This window comes from Bactrocera latifrons, unplaced genomic scaffold (genome assembly GCF_001853355.1).
Source record: "Bactrocera latifrons isolate USDA-ARS-PBARC rearing strain unplaced genomic scaffold, ASM185335v1 scaffold_325, whole genome shotgun sequence".
Taxonomy (NCBI): Eukaryota; Metazoa; Arthropoda; class Insecta; order Diptera; family Tephritidae; genus Bactrocera; species Bactrocera latifrons.
The window spans coordinates 185,574-196,604 of NW_017536908.1; the positions used below are offsets into that span (position 1 = coordinate 185,574).

An 11,031-nucleotide genomic window follows, 5' to 3' on the forward strand; every position below is an offset into this window, starting at 1 on the left:
CTGGAAAATCAACAACCGACCAGATATTCACCATGCAAGAAATCTTGGAAAAGACCCGTGAAAGGAGAATCGACWCTCACCACCTCTTCGTCGATTTCAAAGCTGCTTTCGACAGCACGAAAAGGAGCTGCTTTTATGCCACGATGTCTGAATTTGGTATCCCCGCAAAACTTATACGGCTGTGTAAGCTGACGTTGAGCAGCACCAAAAGCTCCGTAAGAATCGGGAAGGACCTCTCCGAGCCGTTCGATACCAAACGAGGTTTCAGACAAGGCGATTCCTTATCGTAGTCGCACGCACCCTCTTCTGGAGAAAATAGTTCGAGCTGCAGATATTGATATCATCGGCCTCAACACCCGCGCCTTTAGTTCTGCTTTCTCCAGACTGGACAAGGTAGCAACACAAATGGGTCTGGTCGAGGGCTAGACGAAATATCTCCTGTCATCAAACAAACAGTCGTCGCACTCGCCACTTAGCAGTCACGTTACTGTTGACAGTCATAACTTTGAAGTCGTATATAGTTTCGTCTATCTTTGAACCAGCGTAAACATCACCAACAATGTCAGCCTAGAAATCCAACGCAGGATAACTCTTGCCAACAGGTGCTACTTCGGACTGAGTAGGCAATTTATAAGCAAAGTCCTCTCTCGACAAACAAAAACCAAACTCTATAAGTCACTCATAATTCCCGTCCTGCTATATGGTGCAGAGGATTGGACGATGTCAACAACGGATGAGTCGACGTTGCAAGTTTTCGAGAGAAGATTTATGGTCCTTTGCGCGTTGGCCACGGCGAATATCGCATTCGATGGAACGATGAGCTGTACGAGATATACGACGACATTGACATAGTTCAGCGAATTAAAAGATAAGGCTGTAATCGCGTAAGCGGTGRCTGCTCCAATCAAGAAGAAGAAGTATATTACTTATTTCTTTATTAAATTAAATAAAAAAACATAAATTTTTGGGATAAAAGGGATTTCTGCGAATTTCCTTATTAKCACGTGGCAGCGYTCCATTTCGTCGTAATTTTGAGCACACAAATGGTGTTCACTACGAKTGTAAAATGCAATTTTTAAAATAAAGATTTCTTAGGTAAAAAACCTGCTAAAAGTGTAAAATGTGGATTTATTTAAAAGTTTTTAGTTTAATTTAATTAATTTGAAGAGAAAAATGTGAATAAAGTGTGTTTAATGTGGTGAAATAGCTTCYCGATATGTTCGCATTTTGGGAATTTTTGAACTTTAAGGTCGAATATCTCCTATGTAAACTAAACCTTTGCGGTACATCCTATCCTATTTTTTAATCAGGAGAACTTCCTCTTTCCAACGGTAGCTTCAAGTCGCGTCGACAAAGAAATCGGAATTGTGCCTCTAAATCATTCTTATTAGACCTGTTCGTYTTCAATTGAGAGATTCTTGCAACTGTCCAGTACAGAATTGCAAAATCGTCTCAAGTCACAAAAATTGTCTGTAATTTAAATTTCAATTTTAGAGACTTGTGACTGTATCACAGTACAGAATTTCTGTACAAGTGTACCATATCTGCGAGTATTGGCAACGAACAAAAATAAAACAACAAGAGAGATTTTGTTTTATACAAGTGTGTGTATATTATTAATGTGGAGAACTTCCCCTATCCGACCAGAGCCATTTTAACTGAATATAAGGACGGTATTTTAAAATTGGTTCGAAAGTAACAATAACCGTGCGATTCTGTACGGTGATACAGTATCAAGTCTCTAAATTTGATAGAGACAATTTTTGAGACTCGATTTTGCTATTCTGTAAGTGACAGTCACAAAATCTATTACATTTAATAATTCAGAGATGCTTTCAAACTTGGATGAAAATAAATATGTCGATAACAAAAATTAAATTTTCTATAACATAGTCAAAAAAGATAATTACCAATCAAAATAAAATTATATGTTGATTTTGTTTCATATTTTCGAAATTTTTGTAAAATTGATTTATTTTTAACCTTTTTGAGTTTGAGTTGCTTACAAAATATAAAAAAATGGCAATCGATTAATATTAATGATGATCTCTGCTCAGTATATTCAAAATGGCAGACAAGAGTTCTTTTTGGTTTTGTGACTTGCTAACTACCAGGTGTCAAATTTGAGGCAATATTTTGAGGCTAAACCTAGAGACTTTTTAGTGAATAGTAACTAGTCACAAATTGAGATTTTACCACAAAGTGTCTCAAATAGAGATTAGAGACTGCTTACAGAATCCCGCTATAAATTTATAAGTTGTACAAACTTTTATTAYATACAGAAAAAATCAACCTTGATATTTTCGAATATTCATGCAAATTTCGATGACCAATGATAATGACAGCTGATGCCAATCTTATAAAAAAAAAATAAGAGATAAGATTGAAAATTTTGTCATTTGAATTGTTGGTGTTGCGATAGGCGTTGTGGTTGCCGTAGAATCTACAAACTTTTTTGTTTTTAATAAAGAAAAACGCACTTTCTGCAATATATTTTCCAAACGTGAATGTTTGCAGAAGTAAATATAAATACAAACCAATGGGAAATTCAAACTCCAGGAGTGACTCCGGAAGTGATGCGCCGAATGGAGGGTCAGGTGGTGCTAAGGAAAAACCCCCCAGATCCACGCAAACTATTCCTATAGGTGATGGAAATTCAATTATTAATAATAATGCTATGTTAAAAGCAGAGCGATCCCTGAGCAGATCTGCATCAGGTGCGGATGTTACGGAGAAGTACTTAACTCAGCTCGTGCCTATAGAAAAATTATCCGAAATTCTCAAAGAAAAGTCTGCTAAGCACGGAGTCAATGGCATTGTTTCAGACGTGTTTGTRGTGAGTAATATTTTTTTTTCCTTATCACACTATTTTGTGACATTAAGACATTGTGTCACTTTTTACAGTCACAAGTTTTTCCACAATATGCTGATTTAGGCAAAAGATTATTTCGCCTAATGCATTTAGCGTCGAAAGCTAGAACTGCTTATTTAGGTACAGTGGCATTCCGCCAGCAATGCGAACGTTTTCTTGGTATAATGGATGATGAAAAAATTTTAGAGTGTTATATAAAAATGTACGCGGAGGAAGACAATCCAGACTTCATTACAAAGGAGGGTGTTACACGTTTACTTTTCATTTGCTACACAATAGCTATGCAGCATTCAGGCAACGCAGTTCTCTGTCCAGCAGTATGTAACTCTTAAGCTTTCACCTTCAAAATWTCAATAATATTTTTATTTTAGATTAACCGAACATTTGGTTCGGTGACTAAATCAATATTTTTTAGCCACGACATCCTTAGTSTTGGTTTTGTTTGTCGTTGGTTTGAACAGAACCTTATTCGTTTAGTATTGTTGGTGCACAAATACTGTTTACACACATTGTCAACTTCWTATAGAGGTCTCGAACAACAAACTCAATCATGCGGAATAGAACTTCAAACACCAGTTTTAGAACAACGAAATCCATTCCCGGATGCAGGTAGTAAGGATGCTGGTGTATCGATCTTTGAATCTTTAATGCCGTTATCTCAGGCATGGTTATTGGCTGGAGGACTACCTCCCCTATATTCTAAGCCACAGACGATACAATCACCAAATTCCAATAAATCATCTGCAGCTCAAATCTTTAAAGAGAAACTTTCTATGATGCCCTCGCATTGGACTTTACTGTATGACTCAAATGAACATGGTTTAGGCGCTAATCGCTTTTTGCATCACGTGCTTGGTTATCGCGGCCCAACGCTTGTATTGATACATACCAAGGACGATCAGACATATTGCATCGCTGCGCCAAGTGAATGGAAAGAAACTCATTTATATACAGGAGGCGAAGGCAGTTGTATAATCCAACTTTTTCCAAAGTGAGCATTTATTGTATTTATTTCAAAAGTCTAGACAAATTGTAAACATACTTTAATTTAAGATTTGTGATATTGGAGAAAAAGCCTAACATTTTATACTTAAATACAAGCATACGTGGTTATCCAAAGGGGCTTCGCGCCGGTTCAGATCCACGTAAACCTGTTATCGCTGTGGACGAACACTTCGAAAATGTGGATTGCAAAGGATTAGCTGCTGTGCTAACTGCTATTGAGGTCAGTATAAATTAGATTAGACTGAGAATTGAGGAAATCACTGCGACCTGTTGTCTATTGTGACATCTCCTGTTATTGCAATACCTTTGATTGACCCAGTTATATCAAAGAGGCTTTTTAAAGCACCTGGGTTAATGGTTGTAGTAGAAACTTACATAACTCAATTTAAACAAAATTTAAGTCATCCTCATTATATATTTTTTGTTGAACGGGATCGTCCTTCCAGAACTTTAAAATTTTTATCAACTTTATTGATAATGGTCCCTTGGATCCTTGTTTCCAAATAGGAATYACATCTCTTTGCTGGCACCCAGCAGAATATTGGACTTTATCAATATGCTGATGCTATGTGAGTCTTAGTGATTTAAGAGAGACCTGAGGTCGTGGTGCAAGTAGGAAGTCGAATGTAGTCTACATCTCTGTATCACAACTTCATTAATATTTCCAAAAAATTTGCGTTGTGAAATATGTCCCTCTTTGTTATTTGAAAATCCTACATCGTTTTGAAATATTATATGTTATTCGATATTTTCATCAAATAATTTTTGAATTTGGCCAACTGAAAGATGTTATATGTCGCTAATAATATGATGATTTTCTGAACTCAAAAATACACAATCTTACAATGAAATATWTTTTCATTCATGTTATTAGTTTAAATAATCCACTAATAATGGAAATTTAAGTAAAATATTTCAGTTATATCGATAAAACGTAATTCTTTTATTTTACTTATTTTATACATGTGAATGTAATATAATAAATACAGGCAAGAGTGGAATGGAATTTCAGAGTAACGGGATAATACATATAGGAGTAACAAGAATTTTTTGGGTTAATATGCTTATGTACAATGCATACAAAGTTATAGTAAGAATGACACACCTGCCGTGTATAAAATATACATACGAATGCAGGTGTGACGTCGACAAAATTAGGAAATTTTGTTTGTATATAAGTAGAAAGGTGAAGCAATGACCGTACACGMACTCTTATTATCTATGCAATTTGATCATTCTCTGTTTTAATGAATTTCTTAACAGGTATGGGGCTGCGGTGACAAGGCATCACGTGATGTGCAATTGGATATTAAGAAATGGCAAATCAAGGAAGCTGAACGGCAACGGACTGTAAARTTAACTGCAGCTGATTGGATGGATCATCCTGATCGCTACCTATTAGAGCTAGGCGGCCGCACAAATTACAATAATTGATAAATATACACCTTTTGTTGATGAATGCGGAATTTTTCGTGCCTTTAACCACTGGCGTTAGYAATAGTTATTAACAACAAAATTTATACGAGTTGTGTTTCGCATATTTATAATGTTTGGGTAATTTAAAACCTTAAAGCAGAAAAGACTTGTCTCGACATATTGTTCAGTCAGTCAATGATTCCAGTGTTCTAATTTTAAGTGTTTTAACGTTATTTCGATCCGTATTTTGTATTTAGTTTGTCGTTAAAAATATTTTAGTATATACTCGGTGGACAGTCATTTTGACTGTACAATAATTTAAAAAAAAATTTTTTTTATTTCTAATAGACGACAAATATATATGTTCTATATATATCACCGTATATATACTTATATATATTGCAAAGGATTATCTGCTGTGCTATATATGTATATTCGATTGGTACGTCCAAAAGGTCTTTTGTAAAATAATGTAGTTGCATTATTAGTCCAAGTATGTACTTAATATTCCGATATTTTAATAATTTTTGAACTTAAACGTCCATTTTATTGTTAATTGTAATAATAATAATAATAAAACGATAAAAAAAAATATTCAAGAGTAAATAATATTAATGGTTTCATGTTATGACTACGAAAATTAATTTATATCGGAATAATGTGTGACACCCATGTTGAATCGGTCAGAATTTTTTTGCAAGCACAAAAAGCAACACTTTACCCCTTTGACTATTCTCAATATTCTATTGCATTGCTTTGATTTCCCTTGACTCTTTATGTTGAACTTGGTATTTCTATTGCGGCTAGTTTTCATTTCAAATACACGGAATTAAGGGAACTGTTGTATAATATTTTATAATTTCATTTCGTAACTAAGCGCTTTACTACTTTGCATAAGACAATAATATTTATARCCCGTGTAAGCATATATTTCACACTTTTTCCTAATTAACTACATTGAATTTACAAACTTTCTCTCTACATTTTCAACTTTTGAATTAGAATGTGAAAATGTAAATATAAATAATATACGATATACATATATCGTATACCAACTTTTCATTTTATCTCTCTTTACGTATTCACAAATWTCGAGACATAATAATATATAATTCTTTGATTTCATTACGTCAGTCGCACGACAAATTGGTGATTTCACGTGGTTAAAAAAAAGCTTAATGATSGAAAAAGTAAAACAAAATCCGCTTTTTAAGCAGTTTAAGAATTTAATCCCCCAGTCTTTTCGTAATAAAATTTTAATTTCGCTACGATTTTCATTTAAAAAGGCCACATTATTACGCTACAGATAACTGTTGCTATTATGATGCATTTAAAAAGTTTGAATTCATAATTTTCTGTTTGAACAACTTTAAAACGGATTGAAACCGGCAAGCGGACGATTAAATGCAAATTGTAAACAAATAAAAAAAATCGAGCTTATAAACTAAAAATAATTCAAAAAATAAGACGTCATATGCCAATATTAACAAATCATAATTGATTACTTTACATCATGACATGTTTTCAGTGTATATAATAAGCATATCTAACTCCAACAATATACAGAGGAAGTAATAATAAGTAACACAARTTATGTAAGAAATTAAAATTTGTGGATATATCGTCGCCGCGAAATTTATGTGATGTGCTCGTTGTTTGTAGGTCTTTGTCGTGATCGTCTCATGGCTACGTGGTTCGGTGAATTTTCAATGCAACCATGCTGCTCAACATTATAAGCAACACTTGCACTACCAACAATGTTATCCCCCCCTAAGTCACTCATTTGCCGAATATCCCGAATATTAGCATCGTTTGGTATTAAGTTGATGTCATCGTGGTGGTCGTTGCTGTCATTGTCGTTGTTATCTTCAGAGTGCGACGTACTAAGCCAATCAGAGGAACTGCAACTGCCGCTCTCGCCTGTCGACAGTTTAAGACTACTAGAAAAGTTCACCGAAGCCGATACCGACATTGACGTCGATTCGACTGCCGATGAATTGATATTCTGACTGTGGTTATTACATTCGAGATTACGATGTCATCTGCTAGCCCCAATTAAAGAGACAAAATCATCATCTGCCTCGGGAATGCTGTCGGARTGCCCACCTATATTTCGTGCTTGCAAGAAACTATTGCCACTGGGTACAGGGGCCCCATATAATTGCTGTGGTGAGTATTCTTGTGTGTGCACTTCCCGTTTCTGTATATTTATACCGAAATTGGAATGCGTTCCAGCGGTTGTTATGTTGGTGGCTGTCGACGTTTTAGTTGATGCGCTGTGCGGTGCACGGTTGCCTGCTAAGTGGATGTGAGATGTAGAATCAGTGGTTATTGCGACCTCGCCAACAGGCAATAAAAGATTATCAGTAGCTCCGTAGCGATTGGCTTTAACCAATGGTTTACTAGCGAAATTCGTATAATATTTGTTTCTATTACCTTTTTGTATAACAGCGCCACCTCCGCCAACTATCATTACATCGCCGATCATAGAACTTGTTGTGGGCATGTCACTAACTATACCGTCTGTAGTGCTATCACCATCTTCTCGCTTACTCATCAAATATTCCGTTTCACTACTGGAACGGCGGGGTCCACGAGAGAGAGGCTGGTATGTGCTTCGACCTTGAAAATGTCGACTAATCGAACTACTTACTACTCCTAGATGCTCCGTCACATCTTGCTGCATATCCGATATGTCCATCATTGAGAGGAACGCACGGCACCAATTATGATTTGGATTATTCCAGTATTGAGGCGAATTGATATGAAACGGATAGTGCGGGAAACTGTAAATATGGGCTACTGCGGCTAGGAACATTTCAATGCAAATCAGAAAATTCTAAAATAAAAAATAAAGTTTTGATTATTCTCACGTAGCGAATTGAAAAGGAGATTACACAATGTCACTTATATTAAATTGCGTAAACTGGTAGAATATTTGTGTTTTATTTAAGAATGTAGCATGCTAGTACCCTTCGACGTATTTCCTCTTTGCCAATTATATTGGTTTATGAAACATAACATTTTAAATTTATTCATTTATTAGAAGAGAAAGACTAATCGAATAATAATTTTTATGTATTGGAACGACACAGGATAGTCAATTTGCCGGGGTGGAGGAAATGTCCCCTGGACTTGTGAGAGTTCCAGACTTTAAAGGTCTGTAAGAATATTCTATTTACATGTTTCACAAAGGTGAACTTTTTCACAATTAAAATTCCCAGAATATTGTTATCCGCAACTTCTTATAAATTCTGGATGTTGAGTTTATATGTACTATATATCCAAAGAAATTGTTCAGATCGAACCATTATAGCATAAAACGGACCGATCAAAATCAAGTCGTTGTATGGGAAATTTTATATTTGTGATTTTCTTCTTTTATGTATATGTTTAAAATGAYCATATCAATAGTCTAGTAACCTTTTTTATTACAAAGTTTTAGTTGTAATTTAAATTTCGCAATAACTTTGGCAGGGTTTTGTAAAAAAAATCATACGTGAAATAAATATGTATATGAGAAGGCTAATTTTAATTTTGCAACTCACTATATGACATTCGTATAATACGCATACCTGCAGCATTGACGCCAAATTCGTATTATCTCCAAGTGTGATTATTTTCTGTAAAAGTTGATAATAGCCTAATAAAAATAATATTACACCTTGGCTGCAAAGAAAAAAGTGAGAAATTTAATAAATAAAATAGAGTAATAAAAGAACTTACAAAAACGAGAAGAAAACGACTGCTTTGATACAAAGGAACTTGGGTATCGGTTTCATTGGTTTCAAATCCTCCTGTAAAAAAAAAAAATATATATATATGGAAAAATCATTGCCATGCAAATATTTCGATATATTATATTTATATATTGTTACTAACTTTATTTGCTCTATAAAATAGTACTAAGCAATACATAGCCACAAACTGTGAAATGTTGTTAATAACTACGATGTAGGGGAATGCCACATTTCCAGCAAATGTGCCTTCTCCATAGACACCACATATCTCGCAAATACTAGAAAAATATGTAAATAAATACTTGGTATTAGTTCTCAAATTAACTTGTAATATTATTGTTATACATTAACAAAGTTCATATCTATTCACTCATATGTATAAGAGAGCATAAAATTAAGCAAAATCAATCATTTCTTAATTAACTAATACTTACACAGAAATAAAGGCGGTAATAGGCCGAACAACGGTATATTGAAGAATACCATGTTTGCAATTATGTATAAACTCGCGACCCATTACCCAAGGCCGCATACAACAAAGTGGGAAGAAATGATACACCTGAGGTTTATACTGCATCGTTGCTTCTAGGTCCATACCCAAATTGAGATAGTGTAATAGGTAGACCATAAAGTTGTAAATCACATAAGCTTCGTAACATTCACGAAGAGAGTCTACATATACGGAATGCTTTGGTAAAAACAGACCTATCCACTGCAAAATAGTTAAACAAATTATAAATTATAACAAATATAAATTTATAAATATAAGCTCACCGCATTTAGAGCATATATTGGAACCATCCATAAAATTCTAATAATGTGCTTCTGCAAAATCGGTTTTGTAAAGTGTATGACATGTTGAATAATGTGCCAAATAGAAATTGGTACCGCTGATAATACAAATAGACCACCAATAAGTATAAGCTGGTCATTGCGCTTGAAGCCATCCTTTACAGAATTTACAATAAGCAGGGGAACCACGATAATTAAAAATATACAGTACGTAACGATTAGAAGTGGTCGTATCCAGATACGCCACTCCTCACAAAAACGTCTCAGATTTATGGGGCACATTTAATTAAGAACTTAATAATTTCTACAATTAGATACAATTTTTAAAATGTTAAGGTATTAATTTTTACAGTTCAAAAGTCCCAGAATAAAATTTTCTATCTGAATCGTAATCGAGTTGGCATCTGCCGATTGGGCATTATAGCCCAATTTAAAAATTTTTAGTTTCAGACGGAGAATACTTTATACCACTTATATTTGAGAACATATTCACTTCACAAAGGTATTAATACTTCAAACTTTTTTCTAATAAATTGTATCCACACGATTTTAATAAATTTTAATATTCATAAATATACTTAGGATCTATGAAAACAATCTCAACATAAGTATGTACATTTGCAAATGATATGCACGGACAACAACAAAAACTGCTAAAATTTTACAAAGTTTTGTGTCAATAATGGTCTAAAAAACACCTCTGATTTGTTGACTAACCCCGCCGTTACACGTTCAAGAATTTCCTTTCAAGTTGCAATACACACACTTTTATACTGCCACATTCTAACTTTTCCATATTTTCCATTAATTTCAAGTTAACAGCCTTAAAGCACTATTGTGTTCTCACAAAAATCTACACCCCCACTATTATCAGGTTGTTGTTATTTGTGAAGTTTCCCGTATGCTGAGATAATTTCAAAAGCACAAATACTCACATTTACCTTAAAAAACTTTGATGTGTAAAAGCAAACATCACAATACAAAATCGGTTGTGTTTGTTCTGATTATTTCAATATTTTTAAAGAATTTTGCAATTATTTTATTGAAATTCTGGTGCTGATGCTATTATAAAATTTACCCTGCAAATGAAATACATTTGGTGCATATTTAATAATTTCACCTTTTTTAGGTTTTTAAAATATGAAAGTTAAACTCAGGAGCAACTGCAACATTGTATTATTTAACCATAAATATGCATAAACAAAA

At 34.1% G+C, this 11,031-nt stretch overlaps 2 protein-coding genes across 5 annotated transcripts; one reads left to right on the plus strand and one right to left on the minus strand.

Moving 5' to 3' along the window:
- The first annotated feature begins 2,376 nt into the window (after positions 1 to 2,376).
- Positions 2,377 to 5,679, plus strand: LOC108971128. Its single transcript, XM_018936976.1, has 5 exons — positions 2,377 to 2,836; positions 2,905 to 3,189; positions 3,244 to 3,863; positions 3,926 to 4,097; positions 5,141 to 5,679. Exons 1-5 carry the CDS (start codon positions 2,540 to 2,542, stop codon positions 5,309 to 5,311), a joined length of 1,545 nt encoding a protein of 514 aa, XP_018792521.1. The 5' UTR covers positions 2,377 to 2,539; the 3' UTR covers positions 5,312 to 5,679.
- A 1,084-nt stretch (positions 5,680 to 6,763) lies between these two features.
- LOC108971127 (transmembrane protein 184C) lies at positions 6,764 to 10,450 on the minus strand. Of its 4 annotated transcripts, none has more exons than XM_018936971.1 (7): positions 10,294 to 10,450; positions 9,808 to 10,129; positions 9,468 to 9,745; positions 9,176 to 9,311; positions 9,020 to 9,090; positions 8,869 to 8,962; positions 6,764 to 8,132 (listed from the first exon to the last, which is right to left on the minus strand). In XM_018936971.1, exons 2-7 carry the CDS (start codon positions 10,105 to 10,107, stop codon positions 7,332 to 7,334), a joined length of 1,680 nt encoding a protein of 559 aa, XP_018792516.1. In that variant the 5' UTR covers positions 10,108 to 10,129; positions 10,294 to 10,450; the 3' UTR covers positions 6,764 to 7,331. The 4 variants fall into 4 exon arrangements, with proteins under 4 accessions (XP_018792516.1, XP_018792519.1, XP_018792518.1 ...); XM_018936974.1 differs by having other exon boundaries at positions 6,764 to 7,588; positions 7,730 to 8,132; positions 9,808 to 10,450; XM_018936973.1 differs by having other exon boundaries at positions 6,764 to 7,591; positions 7,730 to 8,132; positions 9,808 to 10,450.
- Between the last annotated feature and the right edge of the window lie 581 nt (positions 10,451 to 11,031).